The following is a 25,609-nucleotide window of genomic DNA, read 5'->3' on the forward strand; positions in this document are numbered from 1 at the left end:
TTTCGAGTTTGTCCAAACTATCATCAAAATATCAACTTTTCATGAATTGAGAGTAAGGATGTACTTAATTTCAATTAAGGCTATGTTTTGGGCCATATTTAGCACAATTTATTTTTTATCTCGAAAACAGATAGAAATAGGTATAGGACATTATTAACAAAAAAGTATTAAAATACCAGAGCGATTCCAAAAATGTATTATTATACGGGGTGTTCCATTTAAAAAAAAAGTTGCTAGGACTTTTTGATGGAAGTGGCAACGCCGCAATGCTGAAAATATTTTAGATCGATAGAACAGGTAAGGAAATGTGAGAGGTGAAATTTTCAGAAAAATCATGCTTTGCGTTTTCCAGAAACGTCTAACCTACCATCGACCGTGAGTCACGCTGTATACGAGCGCTGTACTATCATCTTCATGCCTCTACTCAAACTGAACGTTTTATCTTCTTGTTTGTTCTTTTATACGGTTAGAACGCCTTAGTGCAGGAATTTGTTCTTTCCTGTGTTCTGGATGTCTCTTTAAATTTGCCTGTATTTGAGTTACATCTTTTGTGTTGGAGTTTCTTTAGTTCCAGTGTTTCTACGTATGTGTCTTGTATTGTGTAGTATATTGAACGTTAGGTCTTGCTGTATTTTGATTTGTATTTGTTCCTCGATAAGTGAATTATCACTTTTGAATTTATGGATGTTAAGGTTTTCCCAGACGTCCATACGGTTTCCTTTATTGACTTGTTTTATGAGTTTGATGTTTTCTGGTGGGGGAAAGTTATGTTTGTTTGTATTGCGTGTGTTGCGAGGTTTGATTTGTATGTTATTGGGTTTATGTATGCTTTTTTGTGCTCGTTGTACCTTTGTATCAGTTTTTGCTTGGTTTTTCTAGGTTTTTGTCTTCTTCTTTTTCATAGCTGTTTATTTTTTGTGTTATTTTCGTGTTCGGTTTGTAAGTGATGTTGATGTTCAACGGCTTCAAGATGTTTGTTGATTTTTTGGTTTGGTGACCTATGTATGTAAATGCAGTCCATCGTTGCGTTGTTTTATCTGTATTTTTTGTTTGATTCAATATTACCTGATATAACCCAAATACAGGCAAATTTAAAGAGACATCCATCAGACAGGAGAGAACAAATACCTGCACTAAGGGGTTCTAAACGTATAAAAGAACAAACAAGAAGATAAAAAGTTCAGTTTGAGTAGAGCCATGAAGATGATTGAAAGCCTGTATTATTCATAAAATATTTTATTGATTATTTTGTGTATACACATATATTATAGCCACCATAAGCCAATTGCTACTTTTGTGAGATTAAATAATGATACTGATAATGTACATACAGAAAATTAGTATCATCATTTTCAAGCCCCTTTCACATAACAAAAAAATATTAGTTGCTTGCTGGTTAGATTTTTATAATACTGTCAACAATATATGTCTATCGCACATTAAACACTGATCGTCTGTCCGACGAGAGAGGAGGAGCTTGCCTTCTGCTGACGTATGCGTGAGAGAAAGGGAAGCCAGACAAACTGGCGGCGTTACGCGTTAGGTAATGAAGCGGTTTACCCTTCCATGAAAAGTTGACACATCAAAAAACCGAATACAACAACTGTTTGTTTTCTTTAAGTTAACACTGTAGAGAAAATGATGGGAACTGAAAAGTTTGAAATTTTTATAATGAGCTGCGATGACTGTGACAAAACATATGTTGGTCAGATTAACCCACCTATGAAAACTATTTTTTGAGAAAGCTACGGGAATGGCGAAACAAGATAATATAATGAAGAATCATTACTTGAAATTGGTAAAGGGTGCTAAAGATCACATTTTGAACAGCCCTCTGTTAAAATTAGAACTATAGGCAGATAGTTGAAGTGTCAACTGACAAATTTTTCATGTCCTCATCAGCGTAATTACGTTAAATTTTTCAAGTGATACATTTTTCGAAATTTTGCATTGGCATCATTATGTCGTCTTAAATGCTGACTTTCACAATCAAAAACAAAACTGACTATATAAATTCTTATGCATGAATATCTCTATAAAACATTCAAATTTCGTTTAACTAATTCAAGGGGTAATAAAGGAAAGATAAAAAACTGGTCTTCGAGAAGTATGTAAATTCCATTCAACAAAGTTTAATGGGAATTCACCACCCTCTCTCACCCTTTCCGACACACCCCGTCTATCTTACTCTCTCTTCCACCACGGCCAATCTTCCCTCTTTTTCTGTGACAACCAAACGAGTATACCTGTTTGAAAATCTGAGGGTTTTTTGGAACAATTTCGTTCCACAATCTTTCGGCTCCTCATTTACCATACAAGTTTGATACATTATTCATTATATTCAAACCCGGTCTCGATGTTGAAGGATGTTTTTCAGGAACTATCTAAAATTCAAATAGCAAAATATTATTTATAAAGTAAGGCCGATTGGGTGAATACTGTTACACCGTCTGAAAAGATTAGTCAGTGAAATACCGAGTTTAGCGAGTGCATTCCTAGTGAACGATGGTTTTTTCCTACTTGTACTTCATTCTGCAAGAGTGTGTAAGTAATAATAACATTTATTAACCGTTTTAACACCTCGACCAAGTGATCATCTTCAAGAGGTAAATCAAACTTATTTCTTATGGTTTTTATCGTCGTTTATTATATATTTCCGTTTATCTATTATCATGTTCCTGGAGATTTGATTGCTGACTTTCTCTCGAGCTAGGCCCTTCAAGAAATCAGGCATATATTGAATCGAATTTAGAACACTAGCAACGATATTCTCAAGTACCTTTTCGGAAGACGGGATGCCAAATTTTAAACCGTTGTTAAAAAGATTGATCTCTTCCTCATCAAACATTTGTGACGAATGATTTTTGACAATATTTATGACTTTCTTAGGCTATGCTTGGATACTGGCAGTAAACAAATCTAAAGAAATGCCCGTGCCCGTTCCAGAATTGAAGGTCGACTTTTTCAGTTGTATTGCCAATTGCATATGCAGGAAATTTTCTGTGAAGGTTCCTGCACTGACGCCTGTCGGATATAATCCAACGCCCTTCGTGGTATTAGCCTGGGGAGTAGTTGTTTTCTGATAGGCGTCAGTCCATTCAACCTACTGTGTAGGTTGTAGTTCGAGACTGGCTTGAACGTTCAAAGTTCATTTCTTTCGATTTTTTTATGACAAATTTCAATAATTTGTTCCTCGAAAACGAATGATTTTTCGACAAACATTTTATAGAAAAACGTTGCTCGTTTTGACGAGATCCACCACATAGGAAGTAAATTTTTGTAATGTTCTCAGCAACTTCACTAAGCTAAGTAATATGGATCGATATAGAAAATTGTAAATAACTCAAAAACGATCACCTCCAGTGTTGTTGAGAAAGTGTACTTTTTTCAGTTGGAAGAGGTGTGGGAATTAGGTTTTTCCATGAAAACTACCAAAAGTTCACAGCGTATGCAGGCACTCTAGGAGATGTTACACGAAAACTTAAACACGAAAATACGATTTCCCAGTTTAAAAAAATCCCGGGTACCAAATTTCGTGCAATTAACTTAGTTTTTGCAAAAGTTATTTTTTAATTTTAACTTACTTATGCTCACTATGTATTATTTAATTTTTCACTTTTCAAACCTTCCTCGTAATTTAAAACCAAAAATTGCCAAATCTGTCCAGCCGTTTTCGAGTGTTGAAATAATAAACAGATAATTTAAATTCTCAATATTAGATTTCATTTATATGAATATTTTGATTAGATTTTATATTCTTCAGATTTACTGATTTCATTATTATTTGCGATTTTAAATTTAATTTTATGTGTTTCAAATTTTCTGTTGAGACCTAAGTTTTTCACCACATTCAAGTACATGATGCTTCGATCTACAGTGTGTAACAACGAAAACTTAACAGAGCCGTTTTGGAATATAAAAAGTAAGATTTAAAAAAAAGCTCGGACAGGTCGATTTTTAATTAAAGGGAGACACCTTTCAGACTAATCAGATTTTTTGTAGTACGCACCCCCTCGGAGGGGTGCGTCCGACGATTCTTATTTAGATAGGGAAAGTAGGTCGAGTGGCACCTTGTTTTAAAGGTCTTTCGAATACCTTTACAACTCTGTTGAAAGAAAATTTTTGTAACGATTAGTTTTCGAGATAATTTGAAGATTTAACGGTATTTTTATTGAGTTCAACTCTTTTTAAAATAAATCAAATTGTTTTTAAGGTACAATTTACGTTCGGAACTTTCATAAAAAAAATTAATTTTTGCTTTTTATGACAATCTGCTAATACGTGTCCATTTGATTTCGTAAAAAAGTAAGAATTATTTGTTTATTACGAGGAGATTTTTTCGGGGGATGGGGTTGGTTACCACCCTTACATTTTAGGTAAATTGAGTGGCACCTCCTTATGAAGGTTGCCTTTTGACGTGGATATTTTATGCTTCTGATAAAAAAGTGAATCATACTAAAAACTTACCTACACAACGAATACAACCTGCTGATTTCCTAGAATGCTGATGACACAGAAAAGTTTAAAAAACTGTTTTAGGGTTAATAAATCCCAATAATTGTTTTTAAAACACACACAAAAAAGTAACACCTAATAAGGGTAACTCACTTAGGAAATTTAGAGTAAATGTTCAAAATGTGCGCCATTTTTGCTCCATGCGTGTAGCATAAACTTTAGACTTTAAATATCCCCTCGAAGAGTAGTCCAGTGGTGTTAAGTCTGGAGATCGTGCTGGCCATTCAATTGGACCTCTTCTGCCAATCCATTCTTCTTTAAAATGATTATTCAAAACATTTCGAAACTGCTGGGCATAATGGGGTGGTGCACCGTCTTGTTGAAAATGGATAAATTCATCTTGACATCTTCGATCCTGTTCAATTATTTCAACTATACGAGGTTGTATTGCCTCTTCAAGAAGTTGTAAATAAGAATCATCGGTTAAATTTCCATTAGTGAAAAATGGACCTCTGATATGATTGCCTAATATCCCGGCCCAGACATTCAACTTTTGGGGATGTTGGGTGTGTATTTCTGCGTATTGTCTTGGGTTTTCATCCGACCAATAACGGCAATTTTGACGGTTCACGTAACCATTTAAATAAAATGAGCTTTCGTCCGAAAAGCAGATGTTATAAAGCAGCTCGGGATTTTGCATTAATATCTCACTCATGCCCTCACAAAACTCCTGTCTTCGGTCGAAATCATCCTCATTGAGTTCATGAACAAGTTTAATTTTGTAAGGATGGAATTTGTGGTTTTTAAGGATTCTCCATGCGCTCATATGGCTTATTCCGGCCATTGCTGATAAACCTCTGGTACTTAACCTGGGATTGGCGATGACTTGACCAATCACTCCAATCGCATTATCGTCATTCACTACCCTTCTCTGAACATTTCTTTTCTTATTTAAAACCGAACCTGACTCCCTGAATTTTGTGACCAAATCCAGAACGTGATTTCTGCTTAGGTGTTTACCAGGGTTTTGCTCGTTGAATAAAATTGATGATCTATTAGCATTTCGGTCGTTGCCAAAAAATAAAGCAATGACTGAAACCCTTTCAGCAGTAGTGTAAGGCATTTTTAAACAAATAACAATACACGCCCCGTTTAAACAAAACAATCGATCGATGTACTAATGAAAACTGGAAGAAGAGGAGTGGGTATTGATTTTAAAAAAGGGATTTTATTTAACAAAAAACTGATAAGAAGAACTGCTTTTTTTAATTTAGGCATACAAGTTACCGAGTGGTCTGTCTAATGTATTATTAACATGGCAATTTTAACTTCAAATTATCTCGAAAACTAATCGTTACAAAAATTTTCTTTAAACAGAGATGTAAAGGTATTCGAAAGACCTTTAAAACAAGGTGCCACTCGACCTACTTTCCCTATCTAAATAAGGGTCGTCGGACGCACCCCTCCGAGGGGGTGCGTACTACAAAAAATCTGATTAGTCTGAAAGGTGTTCCCTTTGATTAGAAATCGACGTGTCCGAGTTTTTTTTTAAAATCTCACTTATTGTATTAAAAAATGGCTCTGTTAAGTTTGCGTTGTTACACACTGTATAATTGTTTGTATTTCTATTGTAAATTTTAAACGACATATTAATTATTATGACTTCAATCGTTAAGCAATCAAAGACTAGTAGTCAGTAATCACAATGCTACTCATTTCTATCACCACCGTATCACAGTATTTTGTATACAGAAATATTGTGACCGTATTACAGAAATGTTTTACATGCGGTATATCACTACTGACGATAGTTGCGGCTCGAGACTAAAATATTTGTTAAATTTGACAAAACACCGGGATCGCGCGTACGCAAATCCCGACTACCAAAAATTTAACGCCCGATTTATCCTCATTAGGGATAATCGCAGGTGTCAAGCTGTCCCGTAGTGCAATGGATTGCCCTCGACCTGGGGGAACCGCCTTCTTGATCGCGGTTGCCCCTGCGCCAAGTAAGTATGACTATTCGTTGTGAGATGGAGTTATTTAATTACAACCGCTACGGTATCAGCGGCGACGTGGTGTTCGAAAAGCGCTGCCGACATCTAGCGGACATGACGTGCGTACGAGCTATCGTAGGAACGCAAATGAATGTCCCGGGGGTCCACGGTGGGGCGCCATCTAGGCCACGTAGTTCGAACTAGGCGAGAACATTGATTATTGCCGCAAATATTCGAACATTGATTTTTCTTTTTATTTATTGTGATAGTTGTTGTAGATTGAAAAAAAATCCGAGAGCCAACGAAATAAATATGGTAAAATTAACAAAAAAAAAACTCTGATTAGATAAATCAGTTAGTGAACGTATGTTTACTTTTGTAGAGATCAATTCCGATTAAATTAATTTATTTTTAAATATCTTCAACATTTTTATTTATGCATTGAAATATTTATAGCCCAGTCGAATTAGGATTTGACAACGCAAACATTTTTACTGATAATTTTCTTAATCCACACCAAAAAATGACTTTTTCAGGATGTATTGAACGCTCTTGGATCTCATGTGGATTGGTATAGTTCCAAAATTATGATATTATGATATTTTCTATGACATAAATTTAATAAGAATTCAATGAATCAGCTTTTTTACTGAAAGAAATTGCAACAGTCACATTTTTTACATGAAATCCCCTTCAATGAACTATTTTTGCAATCTCTGTTTCATGGATTTGAATTTTTTTTGTTTATTAATGTAACATGCAATTTCACATTTTTCAAAAAAGAAAGTGAAAAAAAATCAGATTCTAATTTTTTCGTTTTTTGCATTTTCTGAGATTTGCAATTGTAATGTATAATTGTTTACACCATCAAAAAGTACAGATTTCAACAAACCAGAAGCATCTTGATTTTTTGAACAAAACAGACATTTTCACAAGAGATTTTTCGATTGATCATGAGGGTGCTTTTTCGATATTAAATCGAAGTGAGGGGAGAAAATGAATATTTTAAATTTCAAAACTTACAGTGTGTCTGGGAAACTAAAAGGGAAGCTTTCATCAAATTTGGTAAGGAAAAAACTTTGTAAAATACAACTTTATTCAACTTTTTTCCATAGGACTTGTAATTTTGTCGGAAATCGTGCTAACTGTTTTTTACCCTTAAAAACTCACCCCTCTCTACTTCCCGACTTTAGATAGCCCGTAAATTATATTTCTTCTCATTTTTGACATATTCTCTTCCTTTTCCAAAGTGTTTAATCCCCCTAGTATTTTTTTGTTTCAAAATTCATCGGCACTGCTCTATTTACTAGGGAGTGGTGCTTGTTGGTCGAGTTTGAGTATCTCTGAGCTAGATTTCCCGTCAATTAGTACCAGAATCTCCCGTTTTTTTTCTGTTTGCATTTCAATAAAGCTGATTTATTACTATCATTCTTATACTTGAGCAACTTGTCTGTTGAGCTATATCAATTCATTTTTCATTATGGAAGGTTGAAAACAATGAAATCAAATTGGTTCAACAACTTCTTCAAGATTATAGATGACCTTGTACATGGCACACAAATTCTCTATAAAATAGCTATTTTCATAGTTAATACCTCTTCAGACATTGAATATCATCTGACAAATACCCTTTGAATAGCTCATTTGATATGGGACAGGGAATGAAAAGGAAATAATGATGTGGTTTCTCACAAGTAACTAATATCCAGCAACGACCGTCCATGAATTTATTATTTACAAAAAAAAATCAACTATACTTGAGCTTAATGTCTACTCTTGTACCTTGTTGTACTTGTATTTGCCCCTCCAGTGCTTAGGTAGGGGGCATGTTCCGGGACAGGGCACTTGTCCGGGTATTTCACAAATACAATGTCTCTCACACAGCGTCCCAAAGTTCGCAGGATTATCCTTCTTTTCTCTGGCTATCGTTTCGGCCTCCAATACATCTCTGTAACAAAACCGCCATCAGTAAAAGTATTGGGCATACATAAATTGAGTAAGTGTTCGTTTTGATGTCTGACGATTGTGTTTAAACAAAATTCAATAATTTTGTAAGCTGAACCCAGAACTTGTCATTGCTTACTTCTGTTTCCCGATGACGTTAATCAAGTGTTCGTGAATTTCTTCTTTAGTTCGCCCGAAAGTGTCAATGAGCATCTCGTGACCAGTGTCTGAAAAAATAATTCATTACAGTCGTAACTAGAGAACTTTCTTCGCAAGAAACTCACCGTAAAAACACCTGACGAAAGGAGATGGTGTGAGATTCTTCAAAGTAGCTATCTGGACATTCGGGTTCCTGTACTGAATCTGCGGCAAATACCAAAATACGAAGTCTCTGTAACAAAAACAAAGATGAAGACATGATGTAATTAGGACAACAAGAGAAGAAATACATTTTCAATTCGAACACATAAAAGCTAGCAAATGTCAGATCAGGTCAAAAATATAATTCACAATCATTGTCAGAATTCTTCATTTCTTCAATACTCACTTTGTTCCTTGGTGATGGGGAGCAGTTACATGGTAGTTTATAGTCATTATTTTTATTTGATCCTTCAACGCTAACCGTGCCCCTTCCAAATATTTTATTGTTCTCCTTATAGGAGCTGGCCCTTTCATGAAAGGCATAGTTTCTCAGTTGATTCTTTTCGTTTCACGTAACAAATAAAATTTCTCTAGCAAGTTGTTTTCTAGTGAAAAAGTGAGGTTAACGTGACGAAATCGCGACGAAATCGACAAAATGTACGGTGGGTGACATCTGTGATAGTAAAAGAGAACCAACGGTTGAGATAATTATTTGACATTTAGATCGACTACTCGCTGATAGATGGAACTAGCTATCTCGTTCATTAGACTACAGAACAAGTTCGGTTTTTATGTAGTGGGCGTTTAGAATTTAGGGGTATTCCTTTGAGAAGATAGAGGAACTTACTTTGTGAGTTTTTTACCATCAATAACATTCACATTGGAATAAATATGTATTAGAAAAACCGTGTGAATTAGAATAACTAGTGTGATCAACAATAATAATAATAATATTAATTCATTTTGAATTTATGTATAGCTTCTTCACTTCCAATGCATTTTCAGTGGTGTTTATAATCCTCCAGAAGCAAAAACCTAAGACAAGTAATTCTGTCCGTGTTGTAATTTTCCGATATCACATTACTCTGCATTTAGACCATTTTTATTTACTTTTCTTCTTCAATATAGTTTGTTCAGTTGAAAGAAACCTTTAAACCTTAATGCTCATTGTGCGGTGTTTCAAATCTGATAAAAATCATCTTTCAATACTCAAAGCCAATATTTGATCGCGTTTTTGATCGAGGCACATCTCTTTGGGAATCAAAAACTGTCCAAACAGTGAAAATTGAAGACATGAAAAACCAGAGGGCATGGAATAAACTACTACTAGATCATACAACTAGTATTCAACTGAAGACAGTTTCTGAAACTTTAAAAAATAAGAATCGTCTTCTTGCAGTTACTGTGAAAGAATCTAGTGCTAGGATAAATGCTATTCCTGTAGCATCACTTGGAATTCTACTGGATTTCGACTTGGTTCAACACTTTTGTAAATGTGGTGCATTTGTAGATGAATCAGGTAGGTACTCATGGGTTGACCCCTGGACTTTTATCTTGCCATTGTGTCATAAATGATCTGATTGAAAGGGCATTAACTTCAGCAAAAATTCCTGTGATTTTGGAACGCATAGGTACAAGTTGAGACGACGGAAAACGGCCGGATGGTATGAGACTTGTTCCATGGAAAAATCAGTTGTTTGGGACTTTACTTGTGTGGATACATTGGCAACTTGCCATATTCCTGCTACTTTTGTGCTGCTGCATCATTAGGAGAAAGGCCCTAACTACAAAATATCAGAATTTAGGAAATGATTATATTTTTCGTTCCATCAATTTATATTATATTAGACAATTATGAAATTATGAAAACAGATGTTAGTGAAAGACTTTTCTTCTATCCCAAAAAACAAAATATCATTGGTTGTGGCAGGACTTTAGAAATAAACAAAAATAATTATACTATGACTACAAAGGGCGTAAAGGAGTATGTAGCCAGTGGAGTAAGGTTGGAAAATAGTTCAAACATTACTATAAATATCCACAATGATCATTATTATCAAACAATTTCATCTGCTACTATTTTGTATGTTCTGTGTTATGATTTAATTGTCACGGCATTAAAAATGTCACTTCTATGATCTATAAATTCCACTAAAATTGACGTTTAATGCCAATCTTAAAAAAAGTTAGTTTTCTCCTTTTCTCAAGTTTCCTCAGGAGATGACAAAATGATGCATTTCTTAAAATATTTTTCAACACATGGTATGAATGTAACGCAAGTGGTTTCTCTATTTAGTGTGAAATCAGCATATTATAAAATAAAATGCTTTGTGACATATAATATCTTGCATTTGAAGATGTTATTTCAATCTGTGTGGCCTGTTTATAACAGGAAGCATGATATCGCGAATTTTCAAGTAAGTTTTATTTACTTTCATAGTTCGAGCAAATTTCATACGTTGAATTGTTAAAATGTTAGTGTGATTTTTCGACTAACTACTGAACTTGCCCAACTTTGTAAGAAAGGTGAATTTATTCAATATAAAGAAAAAATGGTGCTTTGGTCAGTACTTCAAATAGTTATTACGTTGTTTAAAAAGTTTTGATCGTTTGAATTCGGTTTTTGATGGTCTGAAACGTACCTATTGAAAAGGTCAAAAAGCCTCACGATTTGAATGATCAACAGATCACCTCAATGATCGAGGTCTGTTCTTTTTTGCTTTTGCGCAGCCGAAACTATACTTTTTTGGATCGTATGATGAAAAGTGGATCCTCTACGATAACAGAAGTCGTTCACGACTAGTGGTTAGATACCGATGAGCCATCCCGGCACTTCTCAGAGGCCAAAACTCAACAAAAAAGACCATGGTTAGATTAGATTAGATTAGATTAGATTAGATTAGATTAGATTAATATGGGGCTTCTGTGCTGAACACCCACTACACTGCGACCTTTGCAGGTCTATTGTGTGTGCCCTCATGTATGCTAGAGTTCCTTGTCTAGGCCCGTCCTTATAACTAGACTCCATAGGTCAGACCTCAAGTTCCCCATATACTGAGAGGGTTGTGGTTTTTCCTCCCCTAATGCTGCAAACCTTATCCTTGACAGACCTTCGCAATAGCATAGTATGTGTACGGAGGTTTCCTCATCCTCTTGGCAAAGCCTGCGTAGGGCTGTGTCTGCCAGTCCGATGTTGTTCATGTGTTTGTTGAGTCTACAGTGTCCCGTCAATAGCCTGACCAGAACTCTAGTTGATCGCCTATTCAGACTTAGTAGGTACTCCGTGAATTTTGGTGATGGCTCTTTAATGAACTTTTTGGCCGGTCTCATACCCGGCGCCTTATTCCACCATTTTTGAGATTGTTTTTCCTTTCAGTTGCTGTTACAAGTTTTTCGCAGCGCTTTTGCTGTACCAGACCAGTTTGGAATTGACCTGCATGGAGCTTATTGCTTTTATAGCTGCTTGGCTATCAGAGTATATTGCAATAGTCTTTTCCTTAAACTCTTGCCTTAGTAACTCTTCTGTGCAGTGACGTATTGCTGCCTGGAATATCGTCACTTTTTTACCTAAGCTTAGTGAGAGTTTTGTCTTTGGTTAAGTTATATAGATTCCTGCTTCTGCACCTTCTTCAGTTTTTGAACCGTCTGTGTAACAGGCAATCTCTGCATTTATTGGAGGTCCTCCCTTCCAAGCCTCCCTGCCTGTTATAATTGTTTTGAAGTTTTTTCCAAAGCTATACTGGGGAAGCATCTCATCCAATGGAATTCCATTTATGGGGTTGCATGCAGCATATTTATAGGCATTTGCCATCTGGTCTACTAGTGTAGTTTTGAGAGCGTTTACTGTTAGTTCCTCCTCCTGGCACCATTTATTTATTATGTTTAGTTCTTGCGAGTTTGAATTTTAGCCTCATTTGTATTTCGTGCACTAGGATAGCCCACAGTAGGGGCGATAATACCCCTCCTTGTGGACACCCCTTGCCAGCTCTAGCTGTGACTGGTTTCGTCTATGTTTCCAGGCTGGCATTTATCCACTTACACAGGAGGGTTGGAACCCCTTTTCTATCTAGAGCTTTGGTGATGGACTCTGTAGATGCGTTATTAAAGGCACCCTCGATGTCGATGAATGTTGCCACGGCTATCTCTTTATCCTCTGAGGATTTTGTTAGTAGCCTGTTAAGGTCATCTAATGCCATTAGACTTAGATGACTTTAGATCGACTTGATCGACTTTAGACAGTTGACTTACCTGGCTGGTACGCATATTGGCGTTCGTTGAGAGGGTTTATTGATAATACCTCATCTCTTATGTATCTATCTATCAGAAAAAAAATGGCTGAAAGAACTGAAAAGAAAGAACTACAGTCCTTCTACTTTTCCAAGACTTTATAGAAATCATTTAAAAAGTGACTATAAATGAAAGAGGAACGAAAATATTGAATTTGATGACAAAGTTTTTTATTTCAACTTCAAGTATTCTCCACAGAAAGTATTATCTTGGAGTTAATCCTGTTACTGAAAGTATAAAACAAAATTAATTGAATTTTATATGAATAATGGTATTATTACCTCAGAAGCTTTTGTTGGATCAGTTCGAGTATAATCAATTCTGCCTATATTTGACCTCATTTAACCTTCCTCTCAAGTTTTGGAGGATTCAACAGATTACCCAAGCGAGCCTATAACTTTAGGCTATATTAGGCTATATTATGATTGTAGAATAAATTGAATATTTGAAATGATTCTTTAATCCAGTTTGCTGGAATCCAGCAAACTGGATTATGAAATTCAAAAAATAAGTCAATTTTTTGGATTTCATAACTGTATATTATTAAATAATGCATAAAATCATAGTTCAGGTAAATATTTTGTGATCTATCGACTTTGTGTACTGATTTTAGATATAGAACTTATTTCCAAACATGATTTTTCGTGTACATTTTATTCCATGTGGAGAATTTTTCATTAATTGAAACGTTAACGGGTTCATATACACTTCCATAATTATAGGCTTCGTAAATTTTATGATTTGGCAATGTTGATTATTTCTATTGTTCCAATTGGTCAATCAAACAAGAAGCGGGAATAGTGGCGTGACGTCACCACATTCGATTTTTAATAATTAATTACGGAAAAACTACGGTACTCAGAGAGATGAAACAAAGTGCACTGTTTTTCAATTTGAAATTTCTATCAAGTGAACTATAAACCAAAAATCATGAAACAAGCCCATTGTTGTTTCTGGTAAGGCGAAGTCTTTATAACACTTTTCAAGCCATTACTTTGCTTGAACGGTATTTTTACCATCAAGAAGCAGTGTAAAATCAAAACACGAAATTGATTTTGATCCATTGTTTTGAAATGAACAAAATTAGTGTCACTCTTAGCACAATAACTCACAAACTTATGAGTAGAATATCATGAATCTTCAACAGCTTTCTTTTAAAGCTTAGTAGCGCCATCTATGTGATAGGCCTGGGACTTTTCAGCCCGTGTAGTAGCAGAATATTATTTGAAAAAACGCTTTCCACTTATTAGTGGCGATAAAGCTTGTGAAGGGAAGTTACACCTAAAGTACATATATATAAAACCCCAATGACTTTGTACATCGCAATATTGTCGATTGTTTCATTAAGAAATAACGGTGTAGCTACATTTTAATTCCGGCTTTTAATTTGTTTTTCACCGGGCCCGTGTCATCAGTGCCGATAAAACCATTTCGCAAATTAAACTTTGTAACAAAAACACCGTCCCGGAAGTCATCCTCAAAAACGATTCTTCCAAATTGCCGCACGACGAAAAAAACTTGTTTTTGCTGACACTTTATTGCTGCAATTAATTGACAGATAAGGTTGGGGGGTTTGGTGGAGTGTGTCCAAAATCGATAAATCGGCCACAAATGCATAGATGATTAATCGCGTTGTTCGGTAGGAAGGAACGTGGATATATTTGAGACATAGTTGGCGGCGGGCAGTTCGTGAAGCCAGGCCGTGAGATCAGCCGATGATTGATTTTTGCGCGGGACTCGAACTGGTTTTCTCGAAAATGATGTGGCCGCTATGGGAGGTTAGTTCACGATGAATTTTTTTATTGATTGGAGAATCCAAAAAGTCTTCATTTTGTTCCCACTGAATTGATTATTATTTTCCATTGGTTTTTGCAAAAAATGTAATAACGCAAAAGGTGATGTGTTTTGAAAATTATGGAGTACTATGTGAAAAGGTCCATGCAAGCTTGAGTCACGTATTTTTATTCGAACTGAAATAAACAGTGGGGAAATAAGGGTACTTAGAAGTAATATACCCTGAAATTATTGAAACTTTCATTTAGCATTGATGAACATATTAGTAAATGTCATAGATTCATAATATTATGAATATCAGTAGTTAATTCATCGAGGAGCATGCTAACCAACTTTTTGTTTTGGTATTTTTGAAATTATCAGTAATTATCGATAACTAAGTTAGGCAGTATGGCAAAAATCTATCATTTGATGCATTGAAATAGTATATCTGATACAAGTAGTTTCCTGATGTAAAGAAGGTTATTTGAATTCACTTGATAAAACTTTATTTCTTTTGAAATTATAATTTACCAGTGAAAGCCATGAAGACCAAAGAGAGATACAAAAAATCCAGTGACACTGACAGCTGACGTGTTATTTTATTTAAAAAAAGGGCGTTTGTTTGTCTATGTTGAACTATGGAACAATTGAGAATAATTTTGGTGCAAGTGTGATCAGGGACATCAGCTGTTATAGATGCAAATTAGGGAGAAAATCCAATGTCGCATCCATCAAATTAGAATTTAATTAATTGAAAACGCAATTACTATTGCGAGGCAAAAACTTTACGGAAAAGTGTTATTAATTGATTGTGAAACCTTCATAATGAAGACGCAAGAAAAATGTATTTCAAAATATTAAAAAATCTATTGAAAAACTATCATAAATTATATTAATGAACTTTCATAATCATTACTGATTTGAAAACCATGTAAATGTTTGTCAATATCCAGTTAAAAAGCATAGATTTTACTGAGGTGAGCAATATCTGAATATCTGTTGAGCCATTTATTTGATTGTAATATAAATGACATTTCTATGACATCTATCGGGATGTAATCTACTATCACTTTTATGTGAGCTGATTCTATCTTTGAGTAATCTCAACGTTTGACCAATATTTACTCATTTATTCAAGGATTCACCATTAGAAACAATACACATTGTATTCTTGTGGACTGTATTTACACACATCGGATAAGTCTAGGGATATTTTTAAAAATGACAATAATTTTTTTTAGATCGGTTTAGGGAAAAAAAGTTGACGGGTGATTATCAAACGAATGTAACTTACAACAAAATTTATTAAATGGTCAAAAATACTGAGTGCGCATATAAGCAAAACTAAAAAAAAATGCTCTTCTTTGGCACCCCGAAAAAAAATAATAATACAAAAAAAATGGAATCAGTACAAAGTATGGCCTCCACGCTGGTTTATTACGGCCCTACATCTATCGTGCATCGACAAAATGAGATTGTCAATGTCTTGTTGAGGTACATTTGCCCATTCAGCGATTAAAAGCTCTCTCAATTGAAACGTTGTGTGAATGTTCCCCATATGCGGAGTAATTTTCGTTGAAGCATGTCCCACACATGCTCGATGGGATTCAGGTCCGGTGATTGTGCTGGTCATGGCAATACATCAACTCCTTCGTTGGTGAGCCAGTCAGTCACTAGACGCGCGACATGTGGACGAGCATTATCGTGCATTAGGTGGAAGTTTTCCCCAACAGCACCAGCAAACGGACGGACGATAGGTAAAAGAATGGTGTCGAGGTACTGTCGAGCTGTGAGCGAGCGATTTGGAAAAACGAGATCGGTTCTGCCGCCGATCATGATTCCGCCCCATAGCATTACTGTACCACCTCTGTATGTGTGGACTTCCTTGACGTGTCTCAAACGTTCATTATTTCCAGGTCGTCTCCACAGTCTTACTCGACGAGAATCTGGATGAAATCCAAATCTGGATTCGTCTGTAAACAAAACTGTGGCCCAATCATTTGCATCCCAGTTTTGATGTTCTTGACACCACTCTAATCTTCTAACGCGATTGCCTCTCCAAGGTGGACATCTAAGTGGCCTTCTGTTGTGGAGATCTGCTTCATGCAGTCGATTTCTGACAGTATCACGACCAATGGTTACCTGGTGCGTCTGCTGCAACACGTTAACCAACTCAGGTGCTGTGATTGTCAGTTGTCTTCTTGCGGTTAAGACCAAAAATCGGTCTTGAACTGCAGTTGTAGCGCGTCCTCGCTCTGGATGTTGTTCGGCTGGACTGCCAGTTTCACGGAAACGCCGCCACAATCGACTGATAACACTTTGGGAGACCCCCAAACGAAGAGCTACATCATTTTGTCGCATGCCACCTTGAAGAAGCCCTACAGGTCTATTCATCTCAGCCAATGGTAAGTGATGGCGTTCCATGTTAAAGCACAATATTTCCAGTTTAATTGCTGAGCAAGAACTGCATAGAATGTACAAACTCGACACTTTCAGATTATTCATTTTAGCCGGAAACCTACCGTTTGTAAAAAACTTGATAAAAGATTAGTTACCGTTTTTGCAGGCTTTGTTCAACCCATAGAAATCTACAGGGTGGTCGAGTGTACCAATTTAATCGAAATTAAACGACCTCATGCATTTTTTTTATAATATTTAGTATGTTATAAAAATATCCCTAGACTTTTCCGATGTGCGTATATTATATTAGAGAATGGAAGTCCGAACTGATGAAATACACCACGAAACATTGTCGACCACCTCCAAATAAATGTACACATTTTGATTCGCCATGGTATAGTTTTTATATAATTCTCTTCGATGTACGGCTCCTTCCAGGTTCTTCCGAACAATGTCTACACCAGCCTGCTGCTCCTCACAGTTTCCATCTACCTCGTCTACCGCTACCTCACCAGGAACCACACCTACTGGAAAGACCGCGGCGTACCCTTCGAGGAGCCCGTTTTCCTAGCTGGCAACCTCTGGGACGTCTTCACGGGCAAGCGGCAGATAGGGAAGCACCTGGGGCACCTCTACAGCAAGTACCCTCGCGACACGCCTTACTTCGGCATCTACATCATGGGCCGGCCGTACCTAGTGCTCAGGAACCCGGAGATCATCAAGAGCGTCACCATCCGCGACTTCAGCAACTTCGATGATAGAACATTCGCGTGTGATGTCAACGCCGACCCCATGACTGGAAACAGTCTCTTCATAATGCGTAACCCGGACTGGAAGAACATCAGGAACAAGCTGACGCCCATCTTCACGTCGGGCAAGCTGAAGATGATGATCAACATCATGAAGAAGTGCTCCAAGGAGATGCAGACCTACTTGGGCGGCTTCGACGGGCAGGTGGTAGAGGTAAGTAAGTGAGTTTTTGTCTATGAATGTTGCTGGTGTTTGTCTCTGGTTTCATGATATTGTTAGTGGACGTGGCTTGGTTTCTCTTGCTTGGATTACTTGATAGGTAGCCAACGTGATTGAGTTACTCAGGAAGAGTTTCAGGTTCACAGATACATCGTGCTCTCACAACCACTTTTTGATTGCCCTTCTCTTCTGTTGTGGCTGGTGGTTACAGTTTTTGTTCAGGTAACTGTATGTGTGTCTTCTTCTCTTGTACACTCTGTGGCCCAATGTACCATCCTCACGTCTGTTCACAAGAACGACCAAGAAGGCTAGAGTCCTTGCAGACCTGCAGACCATGGTTGGAAAATAAATTTATAATTCTGTAACCATATTACAATTGTATCATCGATTCCAGGTGAAGGAGGTCGCTGCGAAATATATGACGGACCTCGTGGCTTCGTGCTTCTTCGGATTGGAGACCAACTCGTTCCAGGGAGAGGATACCGAGTTCAGGAAGGCCAGCAGGGAGATGTTCGAGCTGTCGCCTATGGGATCCTTCAGTCTGTTTTCCTACTTTTTCGTGCCAGATTTCGTGTCTTGGTTCAAGCTGAAGCTGATCGATACGACGTTCTTGAGGAACGTGTTTCTCAACACGCTGCAGTACAGAGAGAGGACGAAGACGAGGAGGAATGATTTCGTGGATTTGCTCCTGCAGCTGAGGGATAACGTGATCGAATCCACTGATAAAGGAACTATTTTTGGTATGTTGGCCTACACTATTGAATGGAACTTTGAGAATGTTATAAAATGTTTATCTCAAAAAAAAACTAATTAATACAGTTTATTGTATAATTTTAACTATAAAGTAGTTTACAAAAGCGTAAATTTACGCTTGAGGAAGCTGTTGTTAAACCCCTCAGAGTGAAAATCATACGATAAAGTGTATTAATTAGTTTTAAATTGAAATGGTTGCATTTTCTCGTGTGTCTCATCAATAATAACATGCTTATCGATATTTCATTAATCTCGTTTCTTCTATTCATTTCTTTAATTGCGTTTTTGCATGGAGAAGGCAATTTTGATGATTCTATACTTATCCACACGCACGAATTAACAGAATGACTGAAGATGAAAAATTCATCGTACCGTGATGGAATTCCAGCGGTAATGAAATTGAATGATCCACCTGATGTAACCCAGAGTCCTGGTTATTTTCAGCGGCAAGGCCACAACCAATACCGGGTAATTTAAAAACTTCAAGTTGACGTCAATCTAGCCACAATTAATGGGAGGGGTAACATAAGAAAATTCTGACCAAACTCGCTCGAATAATTCATTACAGAATAGGATTTAGGTTTTCAGATGTTAATTTTAATTGATAACCAAGTAACAGTGTCATTTTTGAGCAGTAGTCGACTGATCACTGTTTCTCCGTACCCCTATACTTTCTGAGGCTTAAATTTTGTATGTAGGTTCGTTTTATATTATAGATGTGCAATGAATAAAGGGAGATTTTTGAATATCCCTACCGGGGCGGCCCCCTGGGGATACAAGGGGGGCGTTTACATATAAAAATTACCTTTCCATCACTGTTTCTCCGTACCGCTATATTTTCTAAGGCTGAAATTTTGTATGTTCGTTCGTTTTATATTGTATATGTTCAATAAGGAAATATTTTTGAATATGCCAACTGGGGTGTACCCCTGGGGATACAAGGGGGGCGTTTACATATGAAAATTACCTTTTCAAAACTGTTTTACCTTACCGCTATATTTTCTGAGGCTTAAATTTTGTATGTAGGTTTGTTTTACATTGTAGATGTGCAATAAGGAAGGGTTTTTGAATATGCCAACCGGGGCAAACCCCTGGGGATACAAGGGGGGCGTTTACATATGAAATTTACCTTTCCATCACTGTTTCTCCGTACCGCTATATTTTCTGAGGCTTAAATTTTGTATGTAGGTTTGTTTTACATTGTAGATGTGCAATAAGGAAGGGTTTTTGAATATACCAACTGGGGTGTACCCCTGGGGATACAAGGGGGGCGTTTACATATGAAAATTACCTTTTCATCACTGTTTCTCCGTACCGCTATATTTTCTGAGGCTGAAATTTTGTATGTTCGTTCGTTTTGTATGTTCAATAAGGAAATATTTTTGAATATGCCAACTGGGGCGTACCCCTGGGGATACAAGGGGGGCGTTTACATATGAAATTTACCTTTCCATCACTGTTTCTCTGTACCGCTATATTTTCTAAGGCTGAAATTTTGTATGTTCGTTCGTTTTATATTGTATATGTTCAATAAGGAAATATTTTTGAATATGCCAACTGGGGTGTACCCCTGGGGATACAAGGGGGGCGTTTACATATGAAAATTACCTTTTCAAAACTGTTTTACCTTACCGCTATATTTTCTGAGGCTTAAATTTTGTATGTAGGTTTGTTTTACATTGTAGATGTGCAATAAGGAAGGGTTTTTGAATATACCAACTGGGGTGTACCCCTGGGGATACAAGGGGGCGTTTACATATGAAAATTACCTTTTCATCACTGTTTCTCCGTACCGCTATATTTTCTGAGGCTGAAATTTTGTATGTTCGTTCGTTTTGTATTGTATATGTTCAATAAGGAAATATTTTTGAATATGCCAACTGGGGCGTACCCCTGGGGATACAAGGGGGGCGTTTACATATGAAATTTACCTTTCCATCACTGTTTCTCCGTACCGCTATATTTTCTGAGGCTGAAATTTTGTATGTTCGTTCGTTTTGAATTGTATATGTTCAATAAGGAAATATTTTTGAATATGCCAACTGGGGTGTACCCCTGGGGATACAAGGGGGGCGTTTACATATGAAATTTACCTTTCCATCACTGTTTCTCCGTACCGCTATATTTTCTGAGGCTGAAATTTTGTATGTTCGTTCGTTTTGTATTGTATATGTTCAATAATTAAATATTTTTGAATATGCCAACTGGGGCGCACCCCTGGGGATACAAGAGGGTCGTTTACATATGAAAATTACCTTTTCATCACTGTTTTACCTTACCGCTATATTTTCTGAGGCTTAAATTTTGTATGTAGGTTTGTTTTACATTGTAGATGTGCAATAAGGAAGGGTTTTTGAATATGCCAACCGGGGCGTACCCCTGGGGATACAAGGGGGCGTTTACATATGAAAATTACCTTTCCATCACTGTTTCTCCGTACCGCTATATTTTCTGAGGCTGAAATTTTGTATGTTGGTTCGTTTTATATTGTATATGTGCAATGAGGAAGGATTTTTGAATATTCCAACTGGGGCGCCCCCTGGGGATAAAAGGGGAGTGTTTACATATGAAAATTACATTTTCATAACTGTTTCTCTGTACCACTATATTTTCTGAGGCTGAAATTTTGTATGTTGGTTCGTTTTATATTGTATATGTGCAATAAGGAAGGATTTTTGAATATTCTAACTAGGGCGCTAGGTGTAAGGGAAAAAGTTACCCTTTCATCCCTCTACGTCTTTAAACTTCCGGTGGGTGAATTTATATTTAGTATCAGCATTGCACCCGTGCAGAGCCGGGGCGGGTTTTAAATAAAAGTGAAGCGATATATTACAGTGTATCGGTTGTTTAGGTAAAAATGAACTTTTGTCCACATGTTAATTAACAGGTATAAACGCAATTATGTTTTTGATGAAAATGATGCTGATTGGGTTTTAAAGGACTTCGTCTTTTTTTACGATTATATTTTTCCGTTTCTCAACGTCATATGTTTTGCAGATACAGACCGAATGGTGTCACAGGCGATAACATTTTTTATAGCAGGATTCGAAACTACTAGCAACGCCTTAGCTTTTGCCTTGTACGAACTTTGCATCAGAACGGACTGCCAAGAAAAACTGAGGCAGGAAATCTCAGAGAATCTTGAAAGCGATGATGACATAACATTTGAGTCCGTTCAAAAGCTGGAATATTTGGATATGGTGTTCTCCGGTAAGTAATTTTTGAAATGTTTGATCTAATTTCAAGTTAGCATTATTGAATTGGAATCAGGAGTATCGGTATCGATCTCCTTTACCCGCATACTTACGTGGTGTTTTACAATCGATTTCATAAAATTGCATCTCTAATTTAACAAAGTTTCAATGACAGTTGTGTTTGTATTTTGACCGGTTTATAAATAATCGGTAAATTTTCGTTTTGAGGACACCCGGCGATTTTGAAAAAATGTTTGCATGTACTTGCGTATTTTGATGCGTAGATTACTAATCCGAAAGAAAAAAGCGGTGCTCTCCCTTATTTACAAAGTTACGACCCTTTAACGTTCTGAAAAGGGCAACTTGTCAGCCTTCTTTTTCACAAAATAAACTATTTAAAAACACAAGCATTTATTCACTAAGTCACCTTTACACCTTATTCCTCCTTCTTTGACACTTTTCATTTCAATAATGAACATTTTTCTTATAAAAAACTTACTTTAAAAACAAATGCTTCTCCTGGTGACATTCTTGTATTTTTAGGTTACTTACTAGTGACATTTCAGAAAAAAGCGGTTGATATTTGCCGTCGCCTACTATTTCAAATTCGTAATACACCACCAAAAACCAATTTACGATCTGAAGAATGAAGGTAAAAACATTTGAATTACTTTAGTAATATGGACTGCATCAGTCGTACCAACCATGCCATTAACCTTAAAAACGTAAAATACAGAGATATGTAACCAAAAAGCAGATCCGTACGTTTTTAAACATTTTTATTGGAAAAATGTTGATTATTGAGGTGAAAAGTGTTAAAGAAGGAGGAATAAGGTGTAAAGGTGACCTAGTGAATAGATGCTTGTGTTTTGAAATAGTTTATTCTGTGAAAAAGAAGGCTGAAAAGTTTCCTTTTTCAGAACTTTGAAGGGCCGTAACTTTGTAAATAAGGGAGTGCATCGCTTTTTTCTTTAGGATTCGTAATCTACGCATCAAAATACGTAAGTACACGCAAAAATTCACGTGACGTGTCTAACAAAATCGCAAAAGTAAGCAGTCCTGTATGTCCATAATCGTTGGGGTTAGGTCGGGTTAGGTTAGGTTAGGTTGTTAGGTTATGTTAGGTTAGGTTAGGTTAGAGTAGAGTAGAGAAGAGTAGAGTAATCTACTTAGGTCAAATGTTGAGGGTAGATTATTTTTTCCATATAAAACATTCTTAATACGTTAGTTCTTACTCAAAATTTCAGGTTACATGTTGGTTAGGTTGAGTTAGGTTAGGTTAGGTTAGAGTAGTAAAAAAATTAATACTAAAAAACAAGCTAAAAACTTATGTCACATAACTTGGTTTGAAATCTTTTCATTTTTCTTTTTTTGTTAATAAATAATGTTTAATTTTTATTTTTCAGCTCTTATTAATATTTCAATTTTTATTTGTTTGGTTGTTGCTTGTATGTTAATTCTTTGTAAATTCAGTTTTTTGTTAAATAAAATTGTCATTTTCGGTCAATATTATTGATTTTTTAATACTTTTTTCAGGGTTTTCAAATCAATTTATATTATACTAGACAATGGAAGTCCGAACTGATGAAATACATGTAAAGTGAGTTCGAATTATATCAAGGAGGTTAAGTACAGCGTCATCTGCCCGCGAATAGATCAAGCAATAATGTTAATATATCAAGTAGGTTATGTACAGCGCCATCTGCTCGCGTATAGATCAAGCAATAATGTCGATAATTCTGTTTAATACAGATCCCGGGCTTAAGAGTTACAAACAAACAAACAAATATACATACATACATGCATACAGGTGAAGCTAATAATAATAATAAAATAAATAAATAATAATTTGAATAGAAAAGAAGAGACAATGAATATTAATAAAATCCGGCTACATGGCCTTAGAGGTACACGAATTGGTAATAAATACAATTAATCCTCAGGCATGAAAACCTGCAGACCACGGCTAGAAAACCCGGAAAATTGCCTCCGTACAGTTATTTCCGGTCCGGGAGTGAAAAACGACCTTATTTCCTTCGGTAGTCAAAAGCTGTATTATAATTTTTTGGTATATTCCATTACTATCCATGAAATGTTGTATTTTGAACTTTGGGGAAGCCAAGATATAATTTACTTAATTTGTTTACGGTCCTCTTCTTGAAAATATAATAATTAGACGTACATTATAAATATATAATTTATTGTTGACTGATTTCAAAAACCATAAAATTCAACTTTAATATATATTCTTTCTAACCTACGTGAAATTTTTTTCACTCAGATTTGTTTACTATAAAAATACTTTGCACAATACGTAAGCATGTATAACTGAAAAACCATTGACCCATTCCAAAACAACCAATTTATACGTCACTTTTTCGTTTGTTAAGCTTTATTGACTAATGATAATTTCATTGTTAATTTATTAACGGATTCCATAATCACCTTGGCCTTTCCCAACACTATGAAATTATTATTTTACGAGTGTGTGATTATCTGCGATAAAATTTGCATATTCTGCGTGACATGATAAAAACAAACTGGCCCGTCAGAAAAAAACCTCTGGACGAATTAAAAAAAATATGCCCGTCACAATTATTCAGTTATTCATGTGGATGTCTTAATGAAAAAGAAATATATTCCGTTTGTCTGGTTCGGTTGAAAAAATAACACACGATTATAATACCTGAATATTCTGAATATTCTAATAGATTTGGAGAACATGAAAGAGCAATATTCCATTAAGTTATTGGTTGGGAAAGTTTTACACAATCACCAAATATACAGAAATGTAAAAATCTAGTGTGTTTGGTAGAATGGTTTTTGCAAGTTATTGAGATACACGAGGTGTGTTGAAATGAACTGAATTTTCATTTTTCTCCAAAAATATTCAATTATTCATCAATTTCTATTTGGCATACAAGGTAGAAGTATTTTGCGTATGGATCAGAAAATTTCCATCAAATTTTGTGTAAAAAAATCAAATGAAGTGACCAAAAACACTTGAAATGTTGACAGGGACATTCGGTGATTGTTCTCTGAGTCAACAACCGATGAAAATTTAAATAGATAGATAGATAGACAGATATATTTATTTGACAACTTTACACTTGAATGTTTGTTGCAAGTCAGTTAAAATATACATAGAAAAAGAAAAAAAACTAGTCACAAGTTGAAAATATTGAATCATAAATTGTGAATAAAATGAAAGATAATTTTGAACATTACAATAATCAGGCTGAAATTTTTGAAAGTGTCAAAAAACAAATATTATGTATAATATAACATATCAGATGAAATAAAGTCAAATATGAATCGGCATAATTGAAACAGTTTTCCAGGAGAATAGTTCTGACTTTGTTTTTGAAGAAGCTTTGTTTGAGCACCTTGAACGAATCAGGAAGATGATTGTATAAGTCTAGTTCACATGTACTTTTTTTTGTAATATTTTTCAGCCCTGTCTAAAAATTACGACCAAGGTGTCATTCAATTCGTATTTTTGCCTAGAAAGTTTAAGGACAGGTCCGAAAACGTGTCGATAAAAATTACAAAAGTTATAAACAATTGAGAGAAAAAAAATGGGGCTTTAGTTTTTTTTTAATATCTCGGAAAATTTTCAAAATTTTGGAAATTTGAAAAAAGATTTGAAAAGATCAATGAATTTGCGTAAAAAAAGTCCAGACTCCCAAAACT

At 35.8% G+C, this 25,609-nt stretch overlaps 2 protein-coding genes and 1 non-coding gene across 3 annotated transcripts in view; 1 reads left to right on the plus strand and 2 right to left on the minus strand.

The window, feature by feature from the left end:
- The window catches only part of LOC111510653 (uncharacterized), a 45,988-nt gene that overhangs the window by 16,819 nt on the left and 3,560 nt on the right, over positions 1 to 25,609 (plus strand). Inside the window, exons 8-11 of the mRNA XM_074171582.1 lie at positions 10,721 to 10,954; positions 17,439 to 17,963; positions 18,364 to 18,709; positions 21,720 to 21,932. Coding sequence (XP_074027683.1) covers positions 10,721 to 10,954; positions 17,439 to 17,963; positions 18,364 to 18,709; positions 21,720 to 21,932 — 1,318 coding nt within the window. The remainder of the gene's footprint in view (positions 1 to 10,720; positions 10,955 to 17,438; positions 17,964 to 18,363; positions 18,710 to 21,719; positions 21,933 to 25,609) is intronic.
- On the minus strand, positions 6,308 to 6,472 carry LOC111510658 (U1 spliceosomal RNA). Its single transcript, XR_002722808.1, has one exon. It is a non-coding gene; the product is annotated as a U1 spliceosomal RNA (small nuclear RNA).
- On the minus strand, positions 8,166 to 9,189 carry mRpS25 (mitochondrial ribosomal protein S25). Its single transcript, XM_023166578.2, has 4 exons — positions 8,944 to 9,189; positions 8,681 to 8,787; positions 8,536 to 8,623; positions 8,166 to 8,400 (listed from the first exon to the last, which is right to left on the minus strand). The coding sequence occupies exons 1-4, from the start codon at positions 9,078 to 9,080 to the stop codon at positions 8,223 to 8,225; spliced, it is 510 nt and encodes a 169-aa protein (XP_023022346.1). The 5' UTR covers positions 9,081 to 9,189; the 3' UTR covers positions 8,166 to 8,222.

This window comes from Leptinotarsa decemlineata, unplaced genomic scaffold (genome assembly GCF_025532065.1).
Source record: "Leptinotarsa decemlineata unplaced genomic scaffold, Ldec_3_MD MMD2_P_RNA_scaffold_1, whole genome shotgun sequence".
NCBI classification, from domain to species: domain Eukaryota; kingdom Metazoa; phylum Arthropoda; class Insecta; order Coleoptera; family Chrysomelidae; genus Leptinotarsa; species Leptinotarsa decemlineata.